Source organism: Pristis pectinata, chromosome 9 (assembly GCF_009764475.1).
Source record: "Pristis pectinata isolate sPriPec2 chromosome 9, sPriPec2.1.pri, whole genome shotgun sequence".
Taxonomy (NCBI): Eukaryota; Metazoa; Chordata; class Chondrichthyes; order Rhinopristiformes; family Pristidae; genus Pristis; species Pristis pectinata.
The window spans coordinates 98865846-98890631 of NC_067413.1; the positions used below are offsets into that span (position 1 = coordinate 98865846).

General features: G+C 44.6%; 1 protein-coding gene across 1 annotated transcript in view; it reads left to right on the forward strand.

The window, feature by feature from the left end:
• The window catches only part of arpp21 (cAMP-regulated phosphoprotein, 21), a 205275-nt gene that overhangs the window by 76506 nt on the left and 103983 nt on the right, over positions 1-24786 (forward strand). The window contains 2 exon segments of the mRNA XM_052023736.1: positions 8358-8490; positions 22114-22192. Of these exon segments, the coding sequence (XP_051879696.1) occupies positions 8358-8490; positions 22114-22192 (212 nt within the window).

A 24786-nucleotide genomic window follows, 5' to 3' on the forward strand; every position in this document is an offset into this window, starting at 1 on the left:
CAGCGGAGGGTTTCCCCCTGACTCCCATTGACTCTAGGTTAGGCAGGGCTCCTTGATGCCAGACTCCATCAAATACTGCCTTGATGTCATGAGCAGCTGCTCTCTGGAGTTCAGTTGTTTTGTCCATGTTTGGGCCAAGGCTATAATGAGGTCAGGCCCTGAGTGACTTTGGCGGAACCCAAACTGAGCTTCTGTGAACAGGTTGTTCCTCAGTCAGTGCTGCCTAGTATTGATCATCCCTTCCATCGCTTTGCTGATGGTTGAGAGAAAACTGATGAGGCAGTAGCCGGCCGGGTTAGATTTGCCCTGCTTCTTGTGGACAGGACATATCTGGGCAATTTTACATATTGTCAGGTAGATGCCAGTGTTGTAGCAGCCAAGGGTGTGGGATGTTCTGGAGCACAAGTCTTCACTACTTTTGCCGGAATGTTTTCAGGGCCCACTGTATCCAATGCAATTCCTTAGCATCATGTGGAGTGAATCAAAATGGCTGCAAACTGGCATCTGTCATAGAGGCACAGAGTCCATAGCGTCATACAGCATGGAAACAGACCCTTCAGCTCAACTCGTCTATGCCGACCATGGTGCCCACCAAGCTAGTCCTATTTGCCTGCATTTGGTCCATATCCCTCTAAACATCTCCTATCCAGATATATATTGAACGTTGTTATTGTACCTGCCTCAACCTCTTCCTCTGGCAGCTCGTTCTATATACCCACCACCCTCTGTGTGAAGAAGTTGCCCCTCAGGCTCCTTTTAAATATTTCACCTGTCACCTTAAACCTAAGCCCTCCTAGTTTTTAGTTCCCCTTCCTTGGGGAAAATGACTGTGCATTCACCCTATCTATACCCCTCATGATATTATACACCTCCATAAGGTCACCCCTCAGTCTCCTATGCTAAAAGGACTAAAGTTCCAGCCTGGCCAACCTCTCCCTGTAACTCAGACCCCCGAGTCCTGGCAACATCCTCGTAAACCTTGTCTGAGCTCTTTCCATTTAATGCTGTCTTTCCTATAACAGGGCGACTCGACTAGAACTGTAAACCAGTGTTTTGTACAACTGCAATATAATGTCCCGACTCCTATACTCAATACCCTAACTGATGAAGGCCAGGGTGCCAAATGCCTTTTTCACCACATTGTCTACCTGTGACACTTCTTTCAGCTAACTATGTACTTGTACTCCTGGGTCCCTCTGTTCCACAACACTCCCCAGGGCCTGACCATTCACTGTACAAGTCCTACCCTGATGTGACTTCCCAAAATGCAACACTTCGCACTTATCCAAACTGAAAGCCATTTGCCAATCCTTGACTCACTTACCCAGTTGATCAAGATCCCCTTGTAATTTTTGATAACCTTCTTCACTGTGTATGATGCCACCTAATTTAGTATCATTCACCTAAATCCACCTATTTTAGTATCTTTGTACATGTACTTCTAAGTCGTTTATATAAATAACAAACAACAAAGATCCCAGCCCCCTGTGGCAGAACACTAGACACGGACCTCCAGTCTGAGAAACAACCCTCAACCATCACCCTCTGCATCCTACCACTGAGCCAATTATGAATCCAATCAGCTATCTCCCCCTGGATCCCATGCGATCTGACCTTCCAGGCTAGTCTGCCATAAGGGACCTTATGAAAGGCCTTGCTAAACTCCATATAGACAGCGTCCACTGCCTTACCCTCATCTACCCTCTTGGTTAACTCTTCGAAAAACTTTAAGAGATTTGTCAGACATGATTTCCCATGCACAAAGCCACACTGACCTTGTCCATCCCAATTAGACCTTGTCCATCTAAATGCTGATAGATCCTGTCACTCAGAATCCCCTCCAGTAACTTACCCACCACTGATGTTGGACTCACAGGCCTGTAGTTCCCTGGCTTGTCTTTGCTTCCCTTCTTAAATAATGGCACAACATTATGCTGGGGTCCACTGGAGGAGGCCAAGATGGACCATCCACTCAGCATGTCTGGCTGAAGATTCTTGTAAATACTTCACCTTTCTCTTTTGCACTGATGTGCTGGGCTCCCCTGTCGCTGAGGATGGAGATATCCATGGAGACTCCTCCTCTTGTGATGGTTTAATTGTCCACTACCATTCACATCTGGATGTGGTAGGACTGCAGAGCTTAGGTCTGATCTGTTGGTTGTGGGATCACTTGGCTCTGTCTATTGCAAGCTGTCTATGTTGTTTGGCACACGAGTCTTGTAGCTTCACCAGGTTGATGCCTCATTCTGACCATGCCCAGTGCAGCTCCTGGCATGTCCTGCCTCACTCTTCATGAACCAGGGTTGATCCCCTGCTTTGGTGGTGATGGTGGAGCAGGGGATATGATGGCTCCTGAGGTTGAAGATTGTGGTGAGTACAGTTCTGCTGCTGCTGATGGCCCATGGTGTCTGATGGATGTCCATTCCTGAGTTGTTCATTAATTTATTCATAGTCTGCCCCACTTAACATGATGGAGAGTATTTTCACTGTGAAGATGGGATTTCACTTCCACAAGGGCTGTGTGCTCGTCATTCCTACTGACACTGTTGTTGACAGATAAATCTGCAATAGGTAGATTGATGTAGACGAGATCTGTGCTCTCTAAACTTGCCCCCTTTATTCTGGATTCCCTGCCCCAGGAAAAAGATTCTGATTACCTGTCTTATCTCTGCCCCTTATAATTTGGTAAACCTCGATAAGATCACCCCTTAGCCTCCTACGTTCCAGTGAGAGTAATCCCAGCCTATCTAATCTCTCATTATAACCACAACCATCCATTCCAGGCAACATCCTGGTGAATCTCCTTCTGCACTCTGTCTATTGCTACTGCATCCAGAACTGTACATAATACTGTATAAGTGCAGTCCGACCAATGTTTGGTACCACCCAACTCTTCTACTCAATTCCTCGGCCTATGAAGGCAAGCATACCAAATGCCTTCTTCACTACCCCATCCACCTGTGTCACCACTTTCAGGGAGCTGTGGACTTGCACCCAAAAGTTTCTCCATAGATCAACGCTCCCCAGGTCCCTGCCATTTACTCTAGATCACCTAAAAGAATTTAACCACCCAAAAATGCATTACCTCACACTTGTCTGGGTTAATCTTCATCTGCCACCACTCTGCCCAATTTTCCAGCTGGCCCATGCCCCATTGTATGTTTAAATACCCTTCACTGTTATCGACAACTCGACTGATTTTTGTGTGGCCTGCAAACTTACTTATACTCCCAACATTCCCATCCAAGTCATTTATAAATATTATAAACAACAGAGGTCCCAGCACTGATCCCTGCAGGTACACCATTTGTTTCAGATTTCCAGTCAGAAAACCCCCATCCACCACTATCCTCTGTCTCCTGTCACACAGGTCATTTTGGATCCAGTTCACCAACACACCTCAGTTCCCTTTCTTAACCTTCTGGACCAACCTACCATGCAGGATGTGGTCAAAAGCCTTACTGAAGTCTATTTAGACACCATATACTGCCATATACTTCATCAATATCCTTGGTTACTTCCTGAAGAAACATATTCAGATTGTGAGACATGGTGAGAGGGGGCATAATTTTAAGGTGATTGGAGGAAGGTATAAGGGGGATGTCAGGGGTAAAATTTTTACACAGAGAGTGGTGGGTGCGTGGAACGCACTGCCTGCAGAGGTTGTGGGGGCAGATACATTAGGGACATTTAAGAGACTCTTAGATAGACACATGAATGATAGAGAAATGGAGGGCTATGTGGGAGGGAAGGGTTAGATAGATCTTAGAGCAGGATAAAATGTCGGCACAACATTGTGGGCCAAAGGGCCTGTACTGTGCTGTAATGTTCTATGTTCTGGGTGTAAGCCCTGCTCCAGGGTTTTGGTCATAGTCACTGGTGATGGTCTGTTATGTAATGAGGAAGGGCTGCTCTACAGGCTGTAACAGTTTTGTGTCAGTGACTACTCATGCTAAAACGCCTGCCTTGGGTCACTGCACAGGATCCTACAGCACAATTCACAGACAAGAATGGGAGCATGCCAGGGGGGCGGCCCTGTGGTGCAGCCTCACAGCTCCCGCGACCCATGTTCAACCGAGTGCTGTCTGTGTGGAGGCTGCACGTTCTCCCTGTGACCGCGTGGGATTTCCATGAGTATTCAGGTTTCCTCCCACAGGAGGAAACAGGTTGGTGGGAATAATGTGGAAAAAGTTGAATAATAAAATGGGTTAGGGTAGGGTTAGTGAAAACCCTGCTTGTTGGGCCCGTTTCCTCGGGCCATCTCCCTATGATTCTATGATCTGGATTTAGGGTCATAGACTCATACAGCACAGAAACAGGCCCTTCAGCCCATCTGGTCCACGCTGACTAAGATTCCCATCTAAGCTAGTCCCATTTGCCCGCATTTGGCCCATATCTCACGAAATCTTTCCTATCCATGTCCCTGTCCAGGTGTCTTTTGCATGTTGTTAATACACTTGCCTCAACCACTTCCTCTGGCAGCTCGTTCCATCTACAGACCACTCCCTGGGTGAAAAAGTTGCTCCTCAGGTTCATTTTAAATCTCTCCCCTCTCACCTTAAACCTCTGCCCTCCAGTACGTGATTCCCCAACCCTGGGAAACAGGCTGTGCACATTCACTCTATCTATGCCCCTCATGATGTTATACACCTCTATAAGATCACCCCTCATTCTCCTATACTCCAAGGAATAAAGTCCCAACCTGCTCAACCTCTCTCCATAACTTGGTCCCTTGAGTCATGGCAACATCCTTGTAAATCTTTTCTGCACTCTTTCCAGCTTAATGGCATCTTTCCTAAGGCAGGGTGACTTAAACTGAATATTCCGAACAAGGCCTCATCAACATCTTGTACAATTGCAACATTATATCCCAACTTCTGTACTCAGTGCCCTGACTGATCAAGGCCAGCATGTCAAAAGCTCCTTCACCGCTCTGTCTACCTGTGACGCCACTTTCAGGGAACCGTGTACTTGTACTCCTAGGTCCCTCTGTTCGACAACACTCACACGGCCCTACCGTTCACTGTGAAAGTCCTACCCTCATTTGTCTTCCCAAAATGCAACACCTCACACTTACCTGAATTAAACTCCATTTGCCATTCCTCGGCCCACTGACCCAGCTGATCAAGATCCCTCTGTAAATCCTGGTAACCATCTTCACTGTCAACACCACCTATTCTAGTGTCATTTGCAAACTTACTAACCACGTCTCATACATTCTCATCCAAATCATTGATATAGATGACAGACAGCAATGGGCCCAGCACCGAGCCCTGGGGAACACCACTAGTCACATGCCTTCAGTCCAATAAACAACCTTCCACCATCACCGTCTGCTTCCTGCCATCAGGCCAATTGTGTATCCAATTACCAGCTCTCCCTGGATCCCATGCGATCTAACTTTCCATAGCAGCCTACCATACGGAACCTTATCAAAGGCCTTACTGAAGGCCATATAGGCTACGTCTACCACCCTGCTCTCATCGACCTTCTTGGTTACTTCTTCAAAATACTCAATCAAATTCGTGAGGCACGATCTCCCACGCACAAAGCCATGCTGACTATCCCTAATCAACCCCTGTCTTTCCAAATGCATATATATCTGATCCCTCAGAATCCCCTCCAGTAATTTACATAGCACAGATGTTAGGCTTCCTTTGTTTAACAACATATATGTGACCTCCAGAAGTTGCTAATGGTTTTATGCAGTGATTCTTGCAAACAGCATCGATTCTAGGCTCTAACTTTCTCCTTGCATGAGTCCAGACATCATTGTTCCTTCCATAACAGTATATGCTCGATTTTCAAATGGAGTCCCCCATGCCCACCTGGGGGAGGTGTATGATAAAGATGGAAAGGAAGGCACAACTATAAAATTAATTAAAGTGGACTTCAACAGAAGTAACCGTATAACATTTTTCCTCTCCATTGAACTTCAATTTTGTCTTTCAATCCCAGCGATTTTTGAACAGTTCTGAATTAATTTTAGAAATTTCCACAGGAAAAACTCAAAATAAGGAAGATCTATTAATTCATAGTTTTGCAGATGTTAATCCAGCCTTTTGTATTTCTATCTACAATAGAGGTTCCAAATATCATTCCTTGGTAATCATTTCCTTTTTTTAAAGATAAATGCTTGGTGACAAACTTGGAAAGGTTCAATTTGCATGTTGATAAACTGTAGTAATGTTTTGTAATTCAGACAGTTGAACTGCCATTCAAGACCTGATTAATGGGTGCATCCTACCAATCTGTGAGATCTTTTTAAAGATGGGAATGCTGAAACAATTGTACATTTAATTATGGGTCAAGTGAATCATTTATTAAAACAATGTTCTTATTCCACTGTCAGGAAAATAAAAGTATTCTATGAAATGTCAGATTATACAGACTGGAGAAGAATTGTTGGTTCATCAAGTCACCTACTTCTTCTTCTGAGGCGGTCCCTCAGAATCAGGGATTACTTTGCTCCAGTTCTGTGGATCCTGAGGTGACTGATGAGGCCAACACAGGAACCACAGACTTTTCCAGCCACTAACCATGTTAACAAAGTTGTTGTGCAAAATTGCTAAAATAGACAACAAACAACAGTGGACCCAGCACTGATCCACGTGGAATGTCACCGGTCACATGCCTCCAGTCTGAGTAACAACATTCTGCTACCACCATTTGACTCTTTCTACTAAGCTAATTTTATATCCATTTGGTGAGCTCATCCTGTATCCCAAGTGATCTAACCTTCCAGACTAGCCTACCATGCGGGACTTTGTCAAAAGCCTTGCTAAATTCCATGTAGACAACGTCTACCACCCTGCCCGCGTCAACCTTCTTGGTCACCTCTTCAAAAAACTCAATTAAATTCATTCACAGACCCATGCTGACTCTCCTTAATCAGTCCTTACCTTTCCAGATGCAAGTAGATCCTGTCCCTCAGAACCTCTCCAGTAACTTTCCCACCATTGACATTAGGCTCACTGGCCTGTAGTTCCTTGGCTTGTCCTTGCAGCTCTTCCTAAATAAATGCACAACATTACCCGCCCTCCAGTCTTCCAGTACCTCACCCGTGACTAAAGATGATAGAAATATCTCTGCCAGAGCCCCTGCGATTTCTTCCCTGGCTTCCCAAAATGTTCTAGGATACACTCGATCAGGCCCTGGAGATTTAGCCAGCTGAATGCTCCTCAAGACCACCAAAACCTCTATTGTAACATGGATATATTCCAATACATCGTTATTTATTTCCCTTAATTCCTTAGCTGCCATGACCTTCTCCACAGTAAACACCAATGAGAAATATTCACTTAATACCTCATCCATCTCCTGTGGCTCCATGCAGAGATGACCACAGTGACCCTCAGGGGGACCTAGTTACACTTTGCCCTTCATATACTGTAAGCACATTTGATTGAATAGTTTCCCATTAGTCATGAAAATTAGTCTTCCTCCAGCAAGAAGCATGTTGGAGGTGAAATGCAGCTTTGTGACGAGAAAATTGGGCAATGATGCAGCCTTTCTTTTTTCACTAAAATCTTCACTGTTTTCTGTATTTGTGAACAAAGTATTTTGATGGAATTTTGTACTCAATTTATAATAATGGTATTTTGAAATTAAATGGGCATTGTTGTTCCAGAGATTATGTAATTTAGCTCAGTTTTATTCTGGATATTGGTACAATTGTTGTGATTCTTATATATTCATTATAATATGTAACAATTTCTTTACATTAGCCATCAAACTCACTTTCGTAAACCATTCTTTATGCACGGTAGCATAGCGGTTAGCGCGATGCTATTACAGCGCCAGTGATCGGGGGTTCGATTCCCGTCGCTGTCTGTAAGGAGTTTGTACGTTCTCCCCGTGTCTGCGTGGGTTTCCTCTGGGTGCTCCGGTTTCCTCCCACATTCCAAAGATGTACGGGTAGGTTAATATGGGTTTAAAATGAGCGGCACAGACTCGTTGGGCCGGAAGGGCCTGTTACCGCGCTGTAAATAAAACATAAAAATTTAAAATAAGAGCATACAGACTATTCTGATTTCTCATTTCCATTTTCGAAGGTAAGATAGGATTTGAGCTGTAAAAGATGGACTTTGTTTCTTTGTGTTATAACATTTATTTATTATGTAAATAAAATTTATAGGTTAAATTTTATATACATAATAGTTAAATTTTATAGTTTTTTTACAGTTTTATAAACACACCTGAGGAAGCTATTTAATAATGTTCACTTCAAACTGAGTTATGTTTATTCTCCTTCAGAAGGTAATTTCAGTCTATAAAGTATCATTTGTGAAAGCAACATTCACCAGTAATAAAACAATTGAAACGCATTATTATTTCTGAATTATTTTGTGCTGCAGGATTCCGTTCATCTACAGCTCACCAGCTCACCAAGCTTTCAAGATGATGATAAAAATAATAAAGAAGAATTGGAAAAAGATAAAAACAAAGACAAAAATAGTGAAAAACCCAAAATAAAAATGCTTTCAAAAGGTACGTTTTTGAAATTAATCCCCTTTTGGATTCAAAATCTTGGAATTCTACCTACTTGGCAAACTGTGAGCAAGAAAGCTGTCCTTATGGTGTTGAACAACAGTAGGGCTGTTATGACAGTCTTTAGAAGCTGACTCTAAAGGGAAACATTACGATGCCTTTTATTTACTGTATATGATACAGAATTCACAAGATTTTTCACTATATTTTTCAGTGCTGCATGTCTGAAAATAGAATTTTTTTCTGGAATGCAATTCTGGCCATTTTCTGGCTGAACTGTGTCACTCTGAAAATCCAACCAGACATGAATCACCCTTACACTGATGGCATAATTCCTAGTACAATGCGGTGGGCATTAGTTCACATCAGAGAGCACCCATCACTAAATACTGCCAGAAAAACACTGCTCAGGCTGAGACCCCACTCAGTTAAGTCCCATTGTTTACCTTTCTTTACTTCAAGCCCCAGTACCCACCTCAAGTAGTCAGGCCTCAACCTCCTGACATCCTTATCAAACCACCCATCAATGGCACAGTCAGCACAATCTAACTAATCAGACAACCTTGGCTTCAATCCTTCTTCGAATACAGAACAGTACAGCAGAGGAACAGGCTCTTTAGCCCACAATCTCACCAGGCTCAAGGACAGCTTCTCCCCGCTGTTATAAGATGATTGAACGGTCACCTAGTATGATAAAATGGACTCTTGACCTCACAATCGACCTCGTTATGACCTTGCACCTGATTGTCTACCTGCACTGCACTTTCTCTGTAGCTGTGACACTTTACTCTGCATTCTGTTATTGTTTTACCCTGTACTACCTCAATGCACTGTGTAATGAATTGATCTGTATGAATGGGATGCAAGACAAGGTTTTCACTGCATCATCTCTGCAGCGACCATGATGCCTAATCCCATCTGCCTGCATGTGGTCCATACCCCTTCCATGCTCCCACCACTACCTATGTAAAAAAATCTTGCCTCGCAAATCTCCTTTAAACATTTTCCCCTCTCACCTTAAACCTCTGCCCTCTAGTGCTTAACATTGCACGCTGGGGAAAAAACTCTGAATATCCCCCTATCTATGCCTTTCATAATTTTATATATTTTCAAGTCAAGTCACCCATCAGCCTCCGATGCACCAGCAAAAATAACCCAAGTTAAAATCACCCATGACAATAACCCTGTCCTTTTTACACCTTTCATGATCGGCCTGTGTATCTGTTCCTCTTGCTGCAACTGGCAATTGGGAAGCCCATAATACAAGCCAATCAGAGTGATTGTACCTTTCTTATTCCTGAGCTCTACCCATATGACCGCACTGGATGAGCGCTCCAAGATGTCCTCTGTTAGTGCAGCAGTAACGTTCTCCCTAAGTAGGGCAACTCTCCCACCTCTTCTACATCCCTCGCTGCCACATCTAAAGCACCTGTACCCTGGAACGCTGAGCTGTCAGTGCTGCCCTTCTCTCAAACAGTTTTGTGTAATTGCTACAATATCATAGTTCCGTGTACAAGTCCAGCCTCTAAGGCCATCTGCCTTACCCCTTGCATTAAAATAACTACACCAGACCAACATCCCTGCCGTGTTCATTATCCTGACCCTACCTGCTTTCGTTATTGGGCTGATCTGACTTAACTTCTTCCTTCTCCACAATCACTCCATCTGCTGACCTGCCGCTCTGGTCCCCAACCCCATGCCACACCCGTTTAAACCCTCCCAGGTAGGTCCAGCACACCCCCCTGCATGGATATTGGTGTCCCTCCAGTTTAGGTGCAACCTGTCCTTCTTGTACAAGTCCCACCTGACCTGGAAGACATCCAGATGATCCATGCCCTCCCTCCAGCTGTTCAGCCTCACATTCAGTTGTATTCTCTTCCTATTTCTGGCTGCACCAGCACGTGGTACAGGGAGTAATCCCGAGATTACAGCCCTAGAGGTCCTGCTTTTTAACTTTTAACTTTTTATCTACCTTCCTAAATTTTCCAGGCAGGAAGAGAGATGAAATCTTGCACATGTCATTAGTAGGAATACCCCAATTAAAACTTCAGTCAACCTCTCCAACCCTGTGACTCACCAATTAGTGCAGGACCCAAGTTCCCAATGGAACTTCTGATCTCCAGCCACCGCCTCCTCCCCATTTCCCTCGCCAGGGTCTGACCAGACCCCTAATCGTTCTTTCACCTTTGACCTCCTGATCAGTCAACTCTGAGACTTTGATTTTGCCCTCCACTCCAACGATAGGTGATGCCAATTTCAGTCAGCTGCAGTCACCCATCCGAACACAGGCCTTTGGCTAACATCCTGAGCCTGGCCTTGAGAAGAATAGCTCACGGAAAACATTTTCATGCATGGGAATTTGCCTAGCATGCACTTTGGGAAAAGGAGCCATGATAACATGTTGACACAAAATAACACAGTTATGCGGGGAGAGGATTAGACAATTCATAGCCATCGTCAGTTGTGGACATACAGGAACCATAAGCATTAAATGTTGCAGTTGACAAAATGGGGCCACATCTAATGACTAGTAACTTGCAAGAATTGCATGTAAATGGCTATTTTAAAGGTAGGTGAATGTGATGTGGTGCATTTCGATAGTGCAGGTCCCAGAGAGTCACGGGCTAGTGCAGGGATTGGTGAGTCCTGGGCAACAATGAACCCCAGCGAGCGTTGGGGGAGTGCAAGGACTGATGAGTCTGGAGGAAGCATGGGAAAAATTACCCGATGAGCTGGATGTCAAACAATTGGGATTTCCAAATGGTCAGATAGTGGATTATCAGAGTTTTACTGTAAAAGTTATTGTAGTGTGTTTAAAACTAAGTAAGTTTGTTGCCTCTCAATTTCCATTCTCCATGTAGACAGTTCTCTCTCTTGATGAAAAATAAATAAATGATGTATATTGAGTTGGATGAAGCTGATTTAACATTTTCCTTCAATAAGTGAGGCAGTTGTACAGGAGAACATTAATTTAAGTAATAAACAACTATTCAGAAATACAGCAGTCGATTTGCACACAGCAGATTCCAACAGGAGACCCGATACAGATTGGGTGATCGCTTCATCAAGCACCTTCGCTCCATCTGCCGCAACAGCCAGGACCTCGCGGTGGCCGCCCACTTCAATTCCACATCCCACTCCCACACTGACATGTCTGTCCACGGCCTCCTCTACTGCCACGTTGGGGCCAGACGCAGGCTGGAGGAGCAACACCTCATATTCTGCCCTGGGAGTCTCCAACCTGACGGCCTTAACGTCGATTTCTCTAACTTCCGGTAACCCCGCCCCTTCTTTTTCTCCCCCCCTCCCCCCCCCCGACTCCTTTGTCTTCCCTTATTCCTGTGGCTCCCTTACCCCACCTTGATGACCTGCCCATCTCCTCCCCTCCCCTCCCCCATCCTTTATTCCACGGTCCACTGCCCTCTCCTACCGGATTCCTTCTTCTTCAGCCCTTTGCCTCTTCTCCCTGTCACCTCTCAGCTTATTACATCTTCCCCCTCTCCCCCCCCCCACCTACCATCACCCTCTCACCTGGACTCACCTCTCACCTGGCCTCACCTATCCCCTGCCTGTGTGTGCTCCTCCCCCTCCCCCCACCTCCTTATTCTGGCTTCTGCCCTCGACTGTTTGTTTCCCTCCACAGGTGCTGCCTGACCTGCTGAGTTCCCCCAGCACTTTTTGTGTATTGCTCCAGATTCCAGCATCTGCGGAATTTCTTGTGTCTCAGATTCCGACAGGTGCAAGACAAGTGATCCATATTAATCATATAAACACAAAACCAAAGTACTGTGGTGCTGGAAATCTGAAATAAAGAAGGTAACTGGTATAAATTCTCAACAGGTCAGACAGCTTCAATAGCAAGAGAAGCAGACTTCATATTTAAGGTTAATAACATTTCATGAAAGATCATTGATTTGAAGCATTACATTGATTTCCCACTCCACAGATATTTCCTTACTTGCTGAGCATTTCCAGAGTTTTTTTTGCTTTCACTAAAAAAATTAAATAATTGATCTGAATAAAAAAAAGTTAGATTTATCTGAGTATGAGTGTACTTCTATGGCATCTACCCAGTGACTGACAAACCCAGTTTTTAACCATGATAGAAAAATCTTACAACTAGATACTCATTAAGAAAACTTGTATTTATGCATTAGAAATAGAAGCAAGACCAAGCACACTCTCAGACTTTTCTATTTGATAAGGTTGTGCTGAACCTCTACTTTTCACAGATATTTGGACAGTCAACATCTGATCATCTGACCAGCTCTCCATCTAGACAATAGTCAAGATTTACAAAAATGTGATACAAGAAATTTCTCCTCATTATAGCCTAATACCCCAATCAATTCTCAACACTGGTGCCCCACAAGGCTCCATCCTCAGCCCCCTACTCTACTCCCTATACACTCATTAATGTGTGGTCAGATACTGCTCTAACTCCCTCTACAAGTTTGTTGATGATACCACCGTAGTGGGCCATATCTCAAATAATGATGAGTCGGAGTACAGAAGGGAGATAGAGAGCTTAGTGGCGTGGTGTCATGACAACAACCTTTCCCTTAATGTCAGCAAAACAAAAGAGATGGTCATTAACTTCAGGAAGTGGTGTGGCACACATGGTCCTGAATACATCAATTGTGCTGAGGTCGAGAGGGTTAAGAGCTTCAAGTTCCTAGGAGTGAACATCACCAAAAGCCTGTCCTGGCCCAACCAAACTTGATGTTGAATTCTTCAATTTCTGATAACTTTTCTGTCTACACTTCTCACTGCCTCGGTAAAGCAGCCAGCATAATCAAAGACGCCACCCACCCCGGACATTCTCTCTTCTCCCCCCTCCCATCAGGCAGAAGATACAAAACCCTGAAAGCACGAACCACCAGGCTCAAGGACAGCCTCTATCCCACTGTTATAAGAGTACTGAACGGTTCCCTAATACGATAAAATGAACTCTTGACCTCGTAATCTACCTCGTTATGACCTTGCACCTTTTTGTCTACCTGTACTGCACTTTCTCTGTAGCTGTGACACTTTACTCTGCATTCTGTATTGTTTTACCTTTACCTCAATGCACTGTAATGAATTGACCTGTATGATTGGTATGCAAGACAAGTTTTTCACTGTTCCTCGATACAGGTGAAAATAATAAACCAATTCCAATTTTGTTTCTTTCAATGAGAACACCTCTGATTCTTCTAAACTTCTGTTAGTATGTGGCTGTCTTATTCAATCTCCCCTCACGTTGAGATCTGACCCCCATAAGGCTATCAGGGACACCAAGAGACAATACCAGTCCAAGATCGAGTCCCAGACCAGCTGTTAGGTGTGGTAGGGCTTGAATGCTATAATCAGCTACAAAACAAAATCGGGCAGCATTGCCAACAACAGCATATCCCTTCCCAATAAGAACACATTCTATGCATGTTGTGAACAAAGGAGAATGGAATGTCACCACCCACCCCGGAAGCCTCCAGTGCACCTGTACCTACAGTCACTGTCGCAGACATCAGATTAGTCTTTCGGAGGGTGAACTCGCAGAAAGCATCTGGTCCCGATGGATTCCCCGGCTGTGTCCTTAGATCCTGTGCAGATCAGCTGGTGGGGGTATTTACAGACATTTTTAACCTCTCCCTGCTTCGATCTGAAGTCCCCACCTGCTTTAAGAAGATTATTATCATCCTGGTACCCAAGGAAAATAAGGTAACGTACCTTAATGAGTACCGCCTGGTGGCTCTGACACCCATCATCATGAAGTGCTTTGAAAGGCTGGTCATGGCACACATTAACTCCAGCCTCCCAGACAACCTCGACCCACTGCAATTCACCTACCACCAAAACAGGTCTACTGCAGATGCCATCTCCCTGCCCTTACACTCAGCTCTGGAGCATCTGGACAGCAAAGACACCTACGTTAGACTATTGTTTATTGCCTACAGCTCTGCCTTCAATACTATAATTCCAGGCAAACTCATCTCCAAGCTCCGAGACCTGGGACTCAACATCTCCCTTTGCAACTGGATCCTTGACTTCCTGACCAACAGACCTCAATCAGTGAGGATAGGCAGCAACACCTCCAGCACGATTATTCTCAACACATGGCTGTGTCCTCAGCCCATTAATTTACTCCCTACACACTCACGACTGTGTGGCCAGATTCTGCTCTAACAACATCTACAAGTTTGCAGATGACATCACCTTATTGGGCCAGATCTCAAATACTGATGAGTTGGAGTATAGGAAGGAGATAGAGTGCCTTGTGGCATGGAGTCATGACAACAACCTTTCCCTCAATGTCAGCAAAACAAAAGAGCTGCTCATTGACCACAGGAAGTGGGGTGGTGCACATGCTCCTGTCTACATCAATGGTGCTGAGGTTGAGAGGGTTGAGAGCTTCAAGTTCCCAGGAGTGAACATCACCAATAGCCCGTCCTGGTCCAACCATGTAGACACCACAACCAAGAAAGCTCACCACTGCCTCTACTTCCTCAGGAGGCTAAAGAAATTTGGCATGTCCCCATCAACCCTCACCAATTTTTATCGATGCATCGCAGAAAGCATCCTATCTGGATGCATCATTGCTTGGTATGGCAACTGCTCTGCCCGAGACTTCAAGAAACCAGAGAGTTGTGGACACAGCTCAGCACATCACAGAAACCAGCCTCCCCTGCATGGACTTTATCTATACGTCTCGCTGCCTCGGTAAAGCAGCCAGCATAATCAAAACCCTACCCACCCTGGACATTCTCTCTTATCCCTTCTCCCATTGGGCAGTAAATGCAAAAGCCTGAAAGCACGTATCACCATGCTCAAGGACAGCTTATCAGGCTATTATCAGCCGCTGTAATCAGGCTATTGAACGGTTTCGTAGTACGATAAGATGGTATCTTGATTTCACAATCTGCCTTGTTATGGCCTTGCACCTTATTGTCTACCTGCACTGCACGTTCTCTCTAACTGTTACATTTTATTCTTCATTCTGTTATTGCTTTTCCCTTGTACTAACTTGATGTGATGAAATGATCTGTCTGGATGGCATGCAAAACAACGTTTTTCACTGTACCTGTGTACATGTGACAATAATAAACCAATTTACCAATCATAGCTCATACCTCCAGCTCAGGATTCAATCCATGCTGCACCATCTTCAAGGCAAGAATGTTATTGTAGAGAGCAAAGCAACAAAAAACAGTTCAAGTGTGGTTTCAGCATATTCCTGGAGAGTTGCAGCATAACTTGTGTCCAGACACCTTAGATCCCCTTGCCACTGCATCCAGACCCCATTCTGTCAACTTCATGTGTTAGCTGATGTGCAAGTACTATCCCAAGTTAAAAGAACTCATTCAAAGCCAATCCTCTCTCATTATGACAGTGGCTGACCTGAACACCACTCTGTTATCAGTGCTTGGAAACTTAGAGCGTTTAACATTGACATAACTGCCCTGAGTGAGACGCTAAGGATAGGAGATGGCCAGCCCACAGAACATGATAGTGGGTACATCTTCTTTTGGAAGCTCAGCTTGGACGAAGAACACTTTCTTCATGGGTTAAGCTTTGATGTCAAGAATGAGTGGCTGTGTGTCTCGGCAACTCCTCAGTTGAGATGTGAACATCTCATGATCTTCCAGCTCACTAACTTCGAAACAACATGCAGTGGTAATCAGTGTATACCTGCCTACTGAACCCAATAATTATGGCCACGGAGGACTTCAGCTTTGATCTTGAAAAAATCACCAGCCTTCTCGCTTGAGACAATCCTCAGGCGAGGCATGTTTGACAAGGAGGGAGTAGGGAATGTCTCGTATGGAGTCCTGACAAGATGCTTGAAGTACAGTCTAGTCATAACCAATACCTTGTTTGGAAGTGGAATTGGTATTGGTTTATTATTGTCACTTGTACAGAGGTACAGTGAAAAACCTGTCTTGCAAACCGATCGGACAGGTCAATTCATTACACAGTGCATTGAGGTCGTACAGGGTAAAACAATACAGAAGGACAAACACAGGAGCTCATGGCAATACCCCTGATGCAGAAATTGGTACCTAGGATTATATCCTGTCTGAGTGGGCTACTGCAATGATACATGTGTAATCCATGCAATGATGCGTACAAATCACAGTTGGACTGACACCATCTAATCTGCTCTAATCAGAAATGTTTCTGCAAGAAAATCAGTGTTGAAGATCTCAAGGACCTTTGGTTCACTGAAAGCCAAGAACGGAGGCAAAGTTATCAAGGGTAGAGAGGCAGTCAGCATCCACAGGAAGGAATGTCTTGAAGAACTTTTCAACCATGACTTTTTTCACTCCAATCCACAGCAAAAAATCCAGTCAAGTCTCAGTCACCCAGAGTGACAAGAAGACAAAGGTCATATACCAACTGAGAAACAACAGGGCATCAAGAGCAGATGGGTATCCACGTAGAAGTTCTAAGACTTGGTGGAAAGGAACATTGGAGTCAAAAATCCACCATCTCTACAATGGAGGGCATGCTCGAGGACTTCAGAAACATTGCAATTCTACTATTTTCAAGAAGGAGAAGCAATCCTGTTGTGGTCCCAGGTGAAGCAGAGCTAATCTACACAACCCATGGGAAACATATCCCCACAGCCTCTACTCCAGAACCAAAGTTACCCCAACTTCATTCAGAGCTGCAGAACACATACAGTTCTTGGTCTTGTGGCCAAGCTAGAAGGCATCCTTGACTCCTTCGCTTCAGCATAAATGATAATGGGTCTTAACATTTGCAAAACATAACATTGATAGGACAATGGAAATATATTTGACCAAAGGTGGATGAAAGAGTGGGTTGTTAATGGGGCAGTTAGAGAGAGAGACAGTAATTCATTGCAGATAGCAGGCATAGGTGGGCTATTGGAAAGGGGAAAAGTACTGAACCAATATCACAGATGGATAAGATACAGCAAAAATGGATAGCTCTGATTCTCTGATAGAGAAAGCAAATTAGTAAATTGGTTTATTATTGTCACATGTACTGAGGTACAGTGAAAAACTTGTCTTGCACATCGTTCATACAGATCAATTCATTACACAGTGCATTGAGGTAGTACAAGATAAAACAACAACAGAATGTAGAATTAAGTGTTACAGTTACAGAGGAAAAATAGTGCAGGTAGACAATAAGGTGCAAGGGCATAACGAGGTAGATTGTGAGGTCAAGAGTTCATCTTAATATACTGGGGAATCGTTCAATAATCTTATTACAGCGGGATAGAAGCTGTCCTTGAGCCAAGTTTTTGTATCCTCTGCCCGATGGGAGGGGGGAGAAGAGAGAATGTCTGGGGTGGGTGGGGTCTTTGATTATGCTGGCTGCTTTACTGAGGCAGCGAGAAGTGTAGACAGAAAAGTTATCAGAAATTGAATAATTTGAAGAGAATTTGAAATTGAAGAGTCCCCTTTGACTCTCACCAACTTTTACTGATGCACCATAGAAAGCATCCTATCTGGATGTATCACGGCTTGGTAAGGCAACTGCTCCGCCCAGGACCACAAGAAGCTGCGGAGAGTTGTGGACACAGCCCAGCACGTCACAGACACCAGCCTCCCCTCCATGGACTCTGTCTTTACCTCTCATTGTCTTGGTGTAGCAGCCAGCATAATCAAAGACCCCACCCACCCGGGACATTCTCTCTTCTCTCCTCTTCCATCGAGTAGAAGATACAGAAGCCTGAGGGCATGTACCATGAGACTTAAGGACAGCTTCTACCCCACTGTAATAAGACTATTGAACAGTTCCCTTATACAATGAGATGGACTATGACCTCATGATCTATCTTGTTGTGACCTTGCACCTTATTGCACTGCACTTTCTCTGCAGCTGTGACACTTTACTCTGTACTGTTATTGTTTTTACCTGTACTACTTCAATGCACTCTGTACTAACACAATGTAACTGCACTGTGCAATGAATTGACCTGTACGATCGGTTTGTAAGACAAGCTTTTGACTGTACCTTGGTACAAGTGACAATAATAAACCAATACCAGTACCAATACCAAAGAATTCAACATCAAGTTTGGAAAAATGGAAGCCGAGGTGCTGTTCCTCAAGGTTACATTGGGCCTCGTTATAACAGTGCAGATGGTCACTGAGGGATGGGCCAAAATGGAAATGGGATGAAGAATTAAAGTGGCAGGCAACAAGAAGCACAAATGAATCTCTGTCTCACCTGGAAGGACTGTGTGGGTCCCTGGGTCCCTCCCTTCCCACCGCCCAAGGACACAAACAGTCTCCCCAGGTGAAGCAGCGATTCCCCTGCACTTTAGCTAATCCAGTGTACTGCACTTTACAGCGTGGCCTCCTCGAAAGTGGGGAAACCATTCCAGGCATGGAGGGGACGCAGGGTTTCCCGTTGCTTGCACCCTTTAATCCTCCACCTCACCTACATCCTCACTCTGACCACTCTGTCCGTCATAATGAGGCCCAAGGCGAGCTCGAGGAACTGCATCCCATCTTCTGTCTGGGGTTCATTGTAGCCTTCCCGACTCAGTATTGAATTCCCCAACTTCCAATAATTTGCTTTCTCTGTCTATATCAAAACTACCCACTTTTACTGCCAATCATCCATCTGTGATATTGACTTGACTTTTTTTCCCCTATATATAAAATTACAGGGGAAATATAGGGGACAACATATAAAATTATGATGCAGGCAATCTGGGCCCCTTAAATTATTCAGGCATTTTCTCTTTAGTGATATTAATTACTTTAACTTCCCCTGGAGTTGTTCACTTATTTATATATTATAAAATACATTTAGAAAGGAAGAACAGTCACCTGTCCATCAATAGGACGGTCGGAGAAGGGAATCGCATGTACAAAGGTACCACGTGGGCGCCTCTGGCCCAGGCAGCCAAACTGCCGAAGGGATGTCCGGTCCAGGGACCAAGGGACGGGTGTAATGGTACCAGCACACCTGGACCAGCAGGGCTGGGCAGTCCAGGTACCGGGGGCAGTACAGGTACGGGGACAGTACAGGGGGCAGTCCAGGTACCGGAGGTTATACAGGTACCGGGGGCAGTACAGGTACCGAGGGCAGTACAGGTACAGGGGGCAATACAGGTACAGGGGGCAGCCCAGCCCCCCCCCACCACCACCTCCCGAGCTAAAGCAAGCCACCCCCGACCCCGAGGGACTCAAGCCCCGGTCCTGGACCCCCCCATTCCCCAGACACAGACCATCCTGGACTCTCCCTTCCCCGGGCTCCAGTCCCTCCCGTTCCCCAGACCCCAGTCCCAGACCCTTCCGTTCCCCGGTCCCTCCTGCACCTTCCCATCACTCAGGCCCCAGACCGTCCCATTCCCTGGACTCTACATTTCCACAGACCCTCCTATTCCCTGTTCTCTGGTCCCTCCTTTTCCCTGGACTCTCCCATTCTCCGGTCCCTCCTGTTCCCCAGGCCCCAGAACCTCCCATTTCCCATTGTCCAGTCCCTCCTATTCCCTGGAACCTCCCTTTTCACGTTGCCCAGACCCTCCCATTCCCCATTCCCCTGTCCCTCCCGTTCCCCAGGGCCCGGACTCTCCTGTTCCCTGGACCCTCCTGTTCCCCAGAACCTCCCATTCCCAGGTCCCTCCGTTTCCCCATTCTCCAGTCCCTCCCATTCTCTGGACGCTCCTGTTCCCCGTCCCTCCCGTTCCTCATTCCCGGTCCCTCCTGTTTCCCGGTCCCTCCCATTCCCCACTGCCCGGTCCATCCCATTCCCCAGACCCTCCCGGGCCCTGGGCCCCAGACCATCCCAGGCTCCAGACCCTCCCCGGAGCTCGGCTGGGGCTACCTGAGGCTGCCCAGCCATGCAGAGTGGTGACGGCAGAGACCTCAAGGTCTTGGGGATCTGCGCCACTGCACACGGTGAGTGTAGGGACGAGCAGGGAGAATGGGCAAGGCTGGGCATGATCTGGTCTAACGTAAAGTTTCAGAGGCATGGTATAAGGTGCTGTCACTGCCAAGCACATTTAGCACTCCCAAGCAAGGACATTTCCAGATATGCATACTTTACAAACATTTTTGAAACAATTTTTTTCTATTATTGTAAAATTGTTGGAAAAAGTAATGTGGAATTCACAATGCATGCAGTTTTTATTGTATAATCCATTGCATCCCTTAACCCCACCAACAATCTGGGGGCAAGATTTGTGAATTGATGCAAGTTGTCGTAGAATTTCTGCTGATCTGCTGTTGCTTCATGGTCTGCCTCCCTGCCAACATTCATTGAATAGCAAAAAATTCTAAATTTGTAACAAATAGAATTTAATCTTACTAAAGTCATCTGGAGTTTGTATTTAATGTGCTGTAAATTGTAAGCATATAAGTAATAAAACCAGAAGCAGGCCATTCAGTTCCCTGCACCTCCTTCCTCACTTAATGCCTGATCTTTTACCTTCATCCTATTTTCCTGTACTAGCTTCCCATCCATTGACTCTCTTTGCATTCAAAAAACTATCAGTCTCTGTATTTGATATAATCTCAGCAGCTGAGCCTTCATAGTCCTCTTGCTGTAAAGAATTCCAACAATTTACTACTCTCTGAGTGAAGAAATTTCTTCTCATCTCAGTCCTGAATGGCTAACTCCCTATGTACAGACTGTGACAGTCCAGCCATGGGAAACATCGCCTCTGCTTTGTTTATGATGAATTTTAGGGTCCTGCATATCATCCACCATTAAACTAATCAATAAAGTGGTGCTGTCTCATTCTGACAAGTCATATCTAGAGATTTTTAAAAATTCTACTTTTTCTTACTTTCCTATCTCCTTTGTTCCATCTCTTGACGGCCACGATTTCCTTCTCTCGCTATTTCTGTTCCTATATCCAATTCTGTCTTCTTCTTTGCTCTGTTGCGAGGTGGTGCTCATGATGGCCAACTCATTGGTTCATTTCCAAACAATTATTATTTTATAAATCAAAGGCCTGTCCTGGTCCAATCACTTTGACTTCATGGCCAAGAAAGCTCGCATTCACTTCTACTTCCTCAGGAAGCTAAAGAAATTTGTCATGTCCTCTTTGACCCTCACCAATCTTTATCGATGCACTATAGAAAACATCCTATTTGGATGCATCACGGCTTGGTATGGCAACTGCTCTGCCCGGGATCACAAGAAATTGCAGAGAGTTGTGGACACAGCCCAGCGCATCATGGACACCAGCCTCCCTTCCATGGACTCTGTCTACACTTCTCGCTGCCTCGGTAAAGCAGCCAACATAATCAAAGACCCCACCCACCCCGGACATTCTCTCTTCTCCCCCCTCCCATCAGGCAGAAGATACAAAAGCCTGAAAGCACGTACCACCAGGCTCAAGGACAGCTTCTATCCCACTGTTATAAGTCTATTGAATGTTTCCTTAGTACGTTAAGATGGACTCTTGACCTCACAATCTACATCGTTATGACCTTGCACCTTATTGTCTACCTGCACTGCACTTTCTCTGCAACTGTAACACTTTATTCTGTTTTCCCTGTACTACCTCAATGCACTGTGTGATGAACTGATCTGTATGAACAGTATGTAAGACAAGTTTTTCACTGTAGCTCAGTACATGTGACAATAATAAACCAATTTACCGGGTAAAAGTAATGTTTTTGTTGAATATATGTTCTTATGTTGCAGATTGCAGTCAAGAGTACACAGACTCCACAGGGATAGATTTGCATGAGTTTCTTATTAATACATTAAAGAATAATCCAAGGTAAGTAACCTCCATGTTTAAATGACTAGATGGACCTAAAAAGTATCTTGTTCTACGTGATATAGTAGTTCTAAATATTAATTCTTTGCATCTCCATTATCAGACTATCTTTCTGCTTAAAACGATCTAAGATGAAACCTATACTTAAATGTATCATGAATTGGAATATGGGGGGTAATCTTTGCATCCCAAAATAGATGGTTTTGATTCTAATAGGAAGTTGGATGGTTTAAAGTTCTGAAATTGAAATACAACCTTCCTCAAGCCTACAAGCCTTTGGTTTTACTTGGCATGGGCTGAGAAGTGGATAATTAATCCACTCTCAGCACACAGGTCTATCATTGAAACCAAATTTAGCCTCCATTGGCATATTCCCCAGGTTCTGAGGAACCTGATGGGAAAAATAGGTAAGAACAATATTTATAACGCTGCATGTCGCCAGGAATACCAAGACTGTTTCTGCAATTCAAACCCAATAAACTGAAACCATAAACAACCTTCCACCTCGTGATCTCCTCTCAAACCCATCACCCTCATCACCAACTGACCGTCAGCAGTCACTGAGACTTTCTCCCACCCTACCGGGATCTTCGACATGTCTCTGTCCTCCAGTCTTCAATGCATGATGACATTCTTCACCAGCCCTTACACCTTTGACTCTTGTGATCTCTTCCTCCAACAACTTTGGAAGATTGAATTTGAAGGCAAAATACAAGGTTAATGGCAGGACTCCTGGCAGTGTGGAGGAACAGAGCGATCTTGGGATCCACATCCATAGATCCCTCAAGGTTGCTGTGCAGGTCGATAGCATTGTTAACAAGGGATATGGTGTGTTGGCCTTCATTAGTCAGGGCATTGAGTTCAAGAGCAGTGAGGTAATGTTGCAGCTTGATAGAACTCCGGTTAGACCACACTTGTAGTATTGTGTTCAGTTCTGATCGCCTCATTATAGGGAGGATGTGGAAGCTTTAGAGAGGGTGCAGAGGAGGTTTACCAGGATGTTGCCTGGATTGGAGAGTATGTCCTATGAGGATAGGTTGAGCGAGCTAGGGCTTTTCTCTTTGGAGAGAAGGAGGATGAGAAGTGACTTGATAGAGGTGTACAAGATGATAAGAGGCATAGATCGAGTGGACAGTCAGAGACTTTTTCCCAGGGCTAAAATGGCTCACACAAGGGGGCATATTTTAAGGTGATTGGAGGAAGGTACAAGGGGGGTATCAGAGGTAAGTTTTTTTACACAGAGAGTGGTGGGTGCGTGGAACACACTGCCGGCAGAGGTTGTGGAGGTAGATACATTAGGGACATTTAAGAGACTCTTAGATAGCCACATGAATGATAGAAAAATGGAGAGCTATGTGGGAGGGAAGGGTTAAATAGATATTAGAGCAGGATAAAATGTCAGCATAACATCTTGAGCCGAAGGGCCTGTACTGTGCTGTAATGTTGTATGTTCAATAACTAAAATCCTCTGCTCTAGCCTTTTGGGAAGTCTACCAAACCTGCCAGACAGCAGAACATATCAAACAGATTATTTTTCCCTGAGCAGAATCCAACACACAGCATGGGTGAAAACTTTGTCATTGAGGGAATCTTGTCTGTGGTTTCTTGATAATAACTCGCTCCCACTCTTCCCCCAGCTGAAACCCTACCCAGTGTGTTTAATATTTAATGTTATGAATATTATGAAGCAATTTTTTTAGCTACTGTGCATTTTACTTCTGGCAGATGAGCAGATTTGAATAGGACTTTTATAAAAAGATATCGTTCGGTGAGATGAGGCTACCAAACTTTGATATTTGAATAATGCTGTTGTAAAATGGACAAGTGATGTGGAAAAAAATATTTATTCAAAGGGACAGCAGATAGGCAAGTATTTACAACATATCTCAATAAAGACAGTCTCCAGGTTATGTAACGGTTCCATTGCTGAGAACTGTCCGTGAACTGATTTTTCCATGTCAGAAACGAACAATTTCCTCCAAAACCAAGATAAGAACCCGTTACCTGAAATCGTTGAGCCTCCCCTTCCTGATCTCCTACTTTGTTTTCTCTCAGTATTGCATCGTGCTGTCATCTGTTTTCTATAACCACCCATATCGTATAGCTCCACGTACATTTTCTATAATTTCATTTCATCAACTATCTTCGATGTTCACCCTAATGTTACCCATAAATTAACTGATGGAACATAAACTGTATCCAGTTGTGAATGAACACCATGAAATATTTTATTGTTACTTGTTAGGCATTTTTGTAACCTACTTTCCTATCTTGAAAAATTCTATTAAAATTTATGGGAGAATTTGCGTAAAGTTGGATTTCCCTAAGTCAGGTGTTCCATAACCTGGAGAGCCCCTGTGTTACCCGTTGCTGGTGTCAGCTGAACCGACTGAAATAGAACCTTGCACTGATTTCCAAACTCTCTCGCTCTTGCATCTTGATCCAAGGCTTGTGTTCCTGAACCCGCTCAAGACTCCTTTTTTTATAGTACTTTTAATTCTTTGTGAACCATGCTTGCAGGCCCTTGTGCTTATATATGGACAGTAAAGCTCTGATAATTCACCGTCAGAAGTCCTAGTCATTCAACGGGTTCT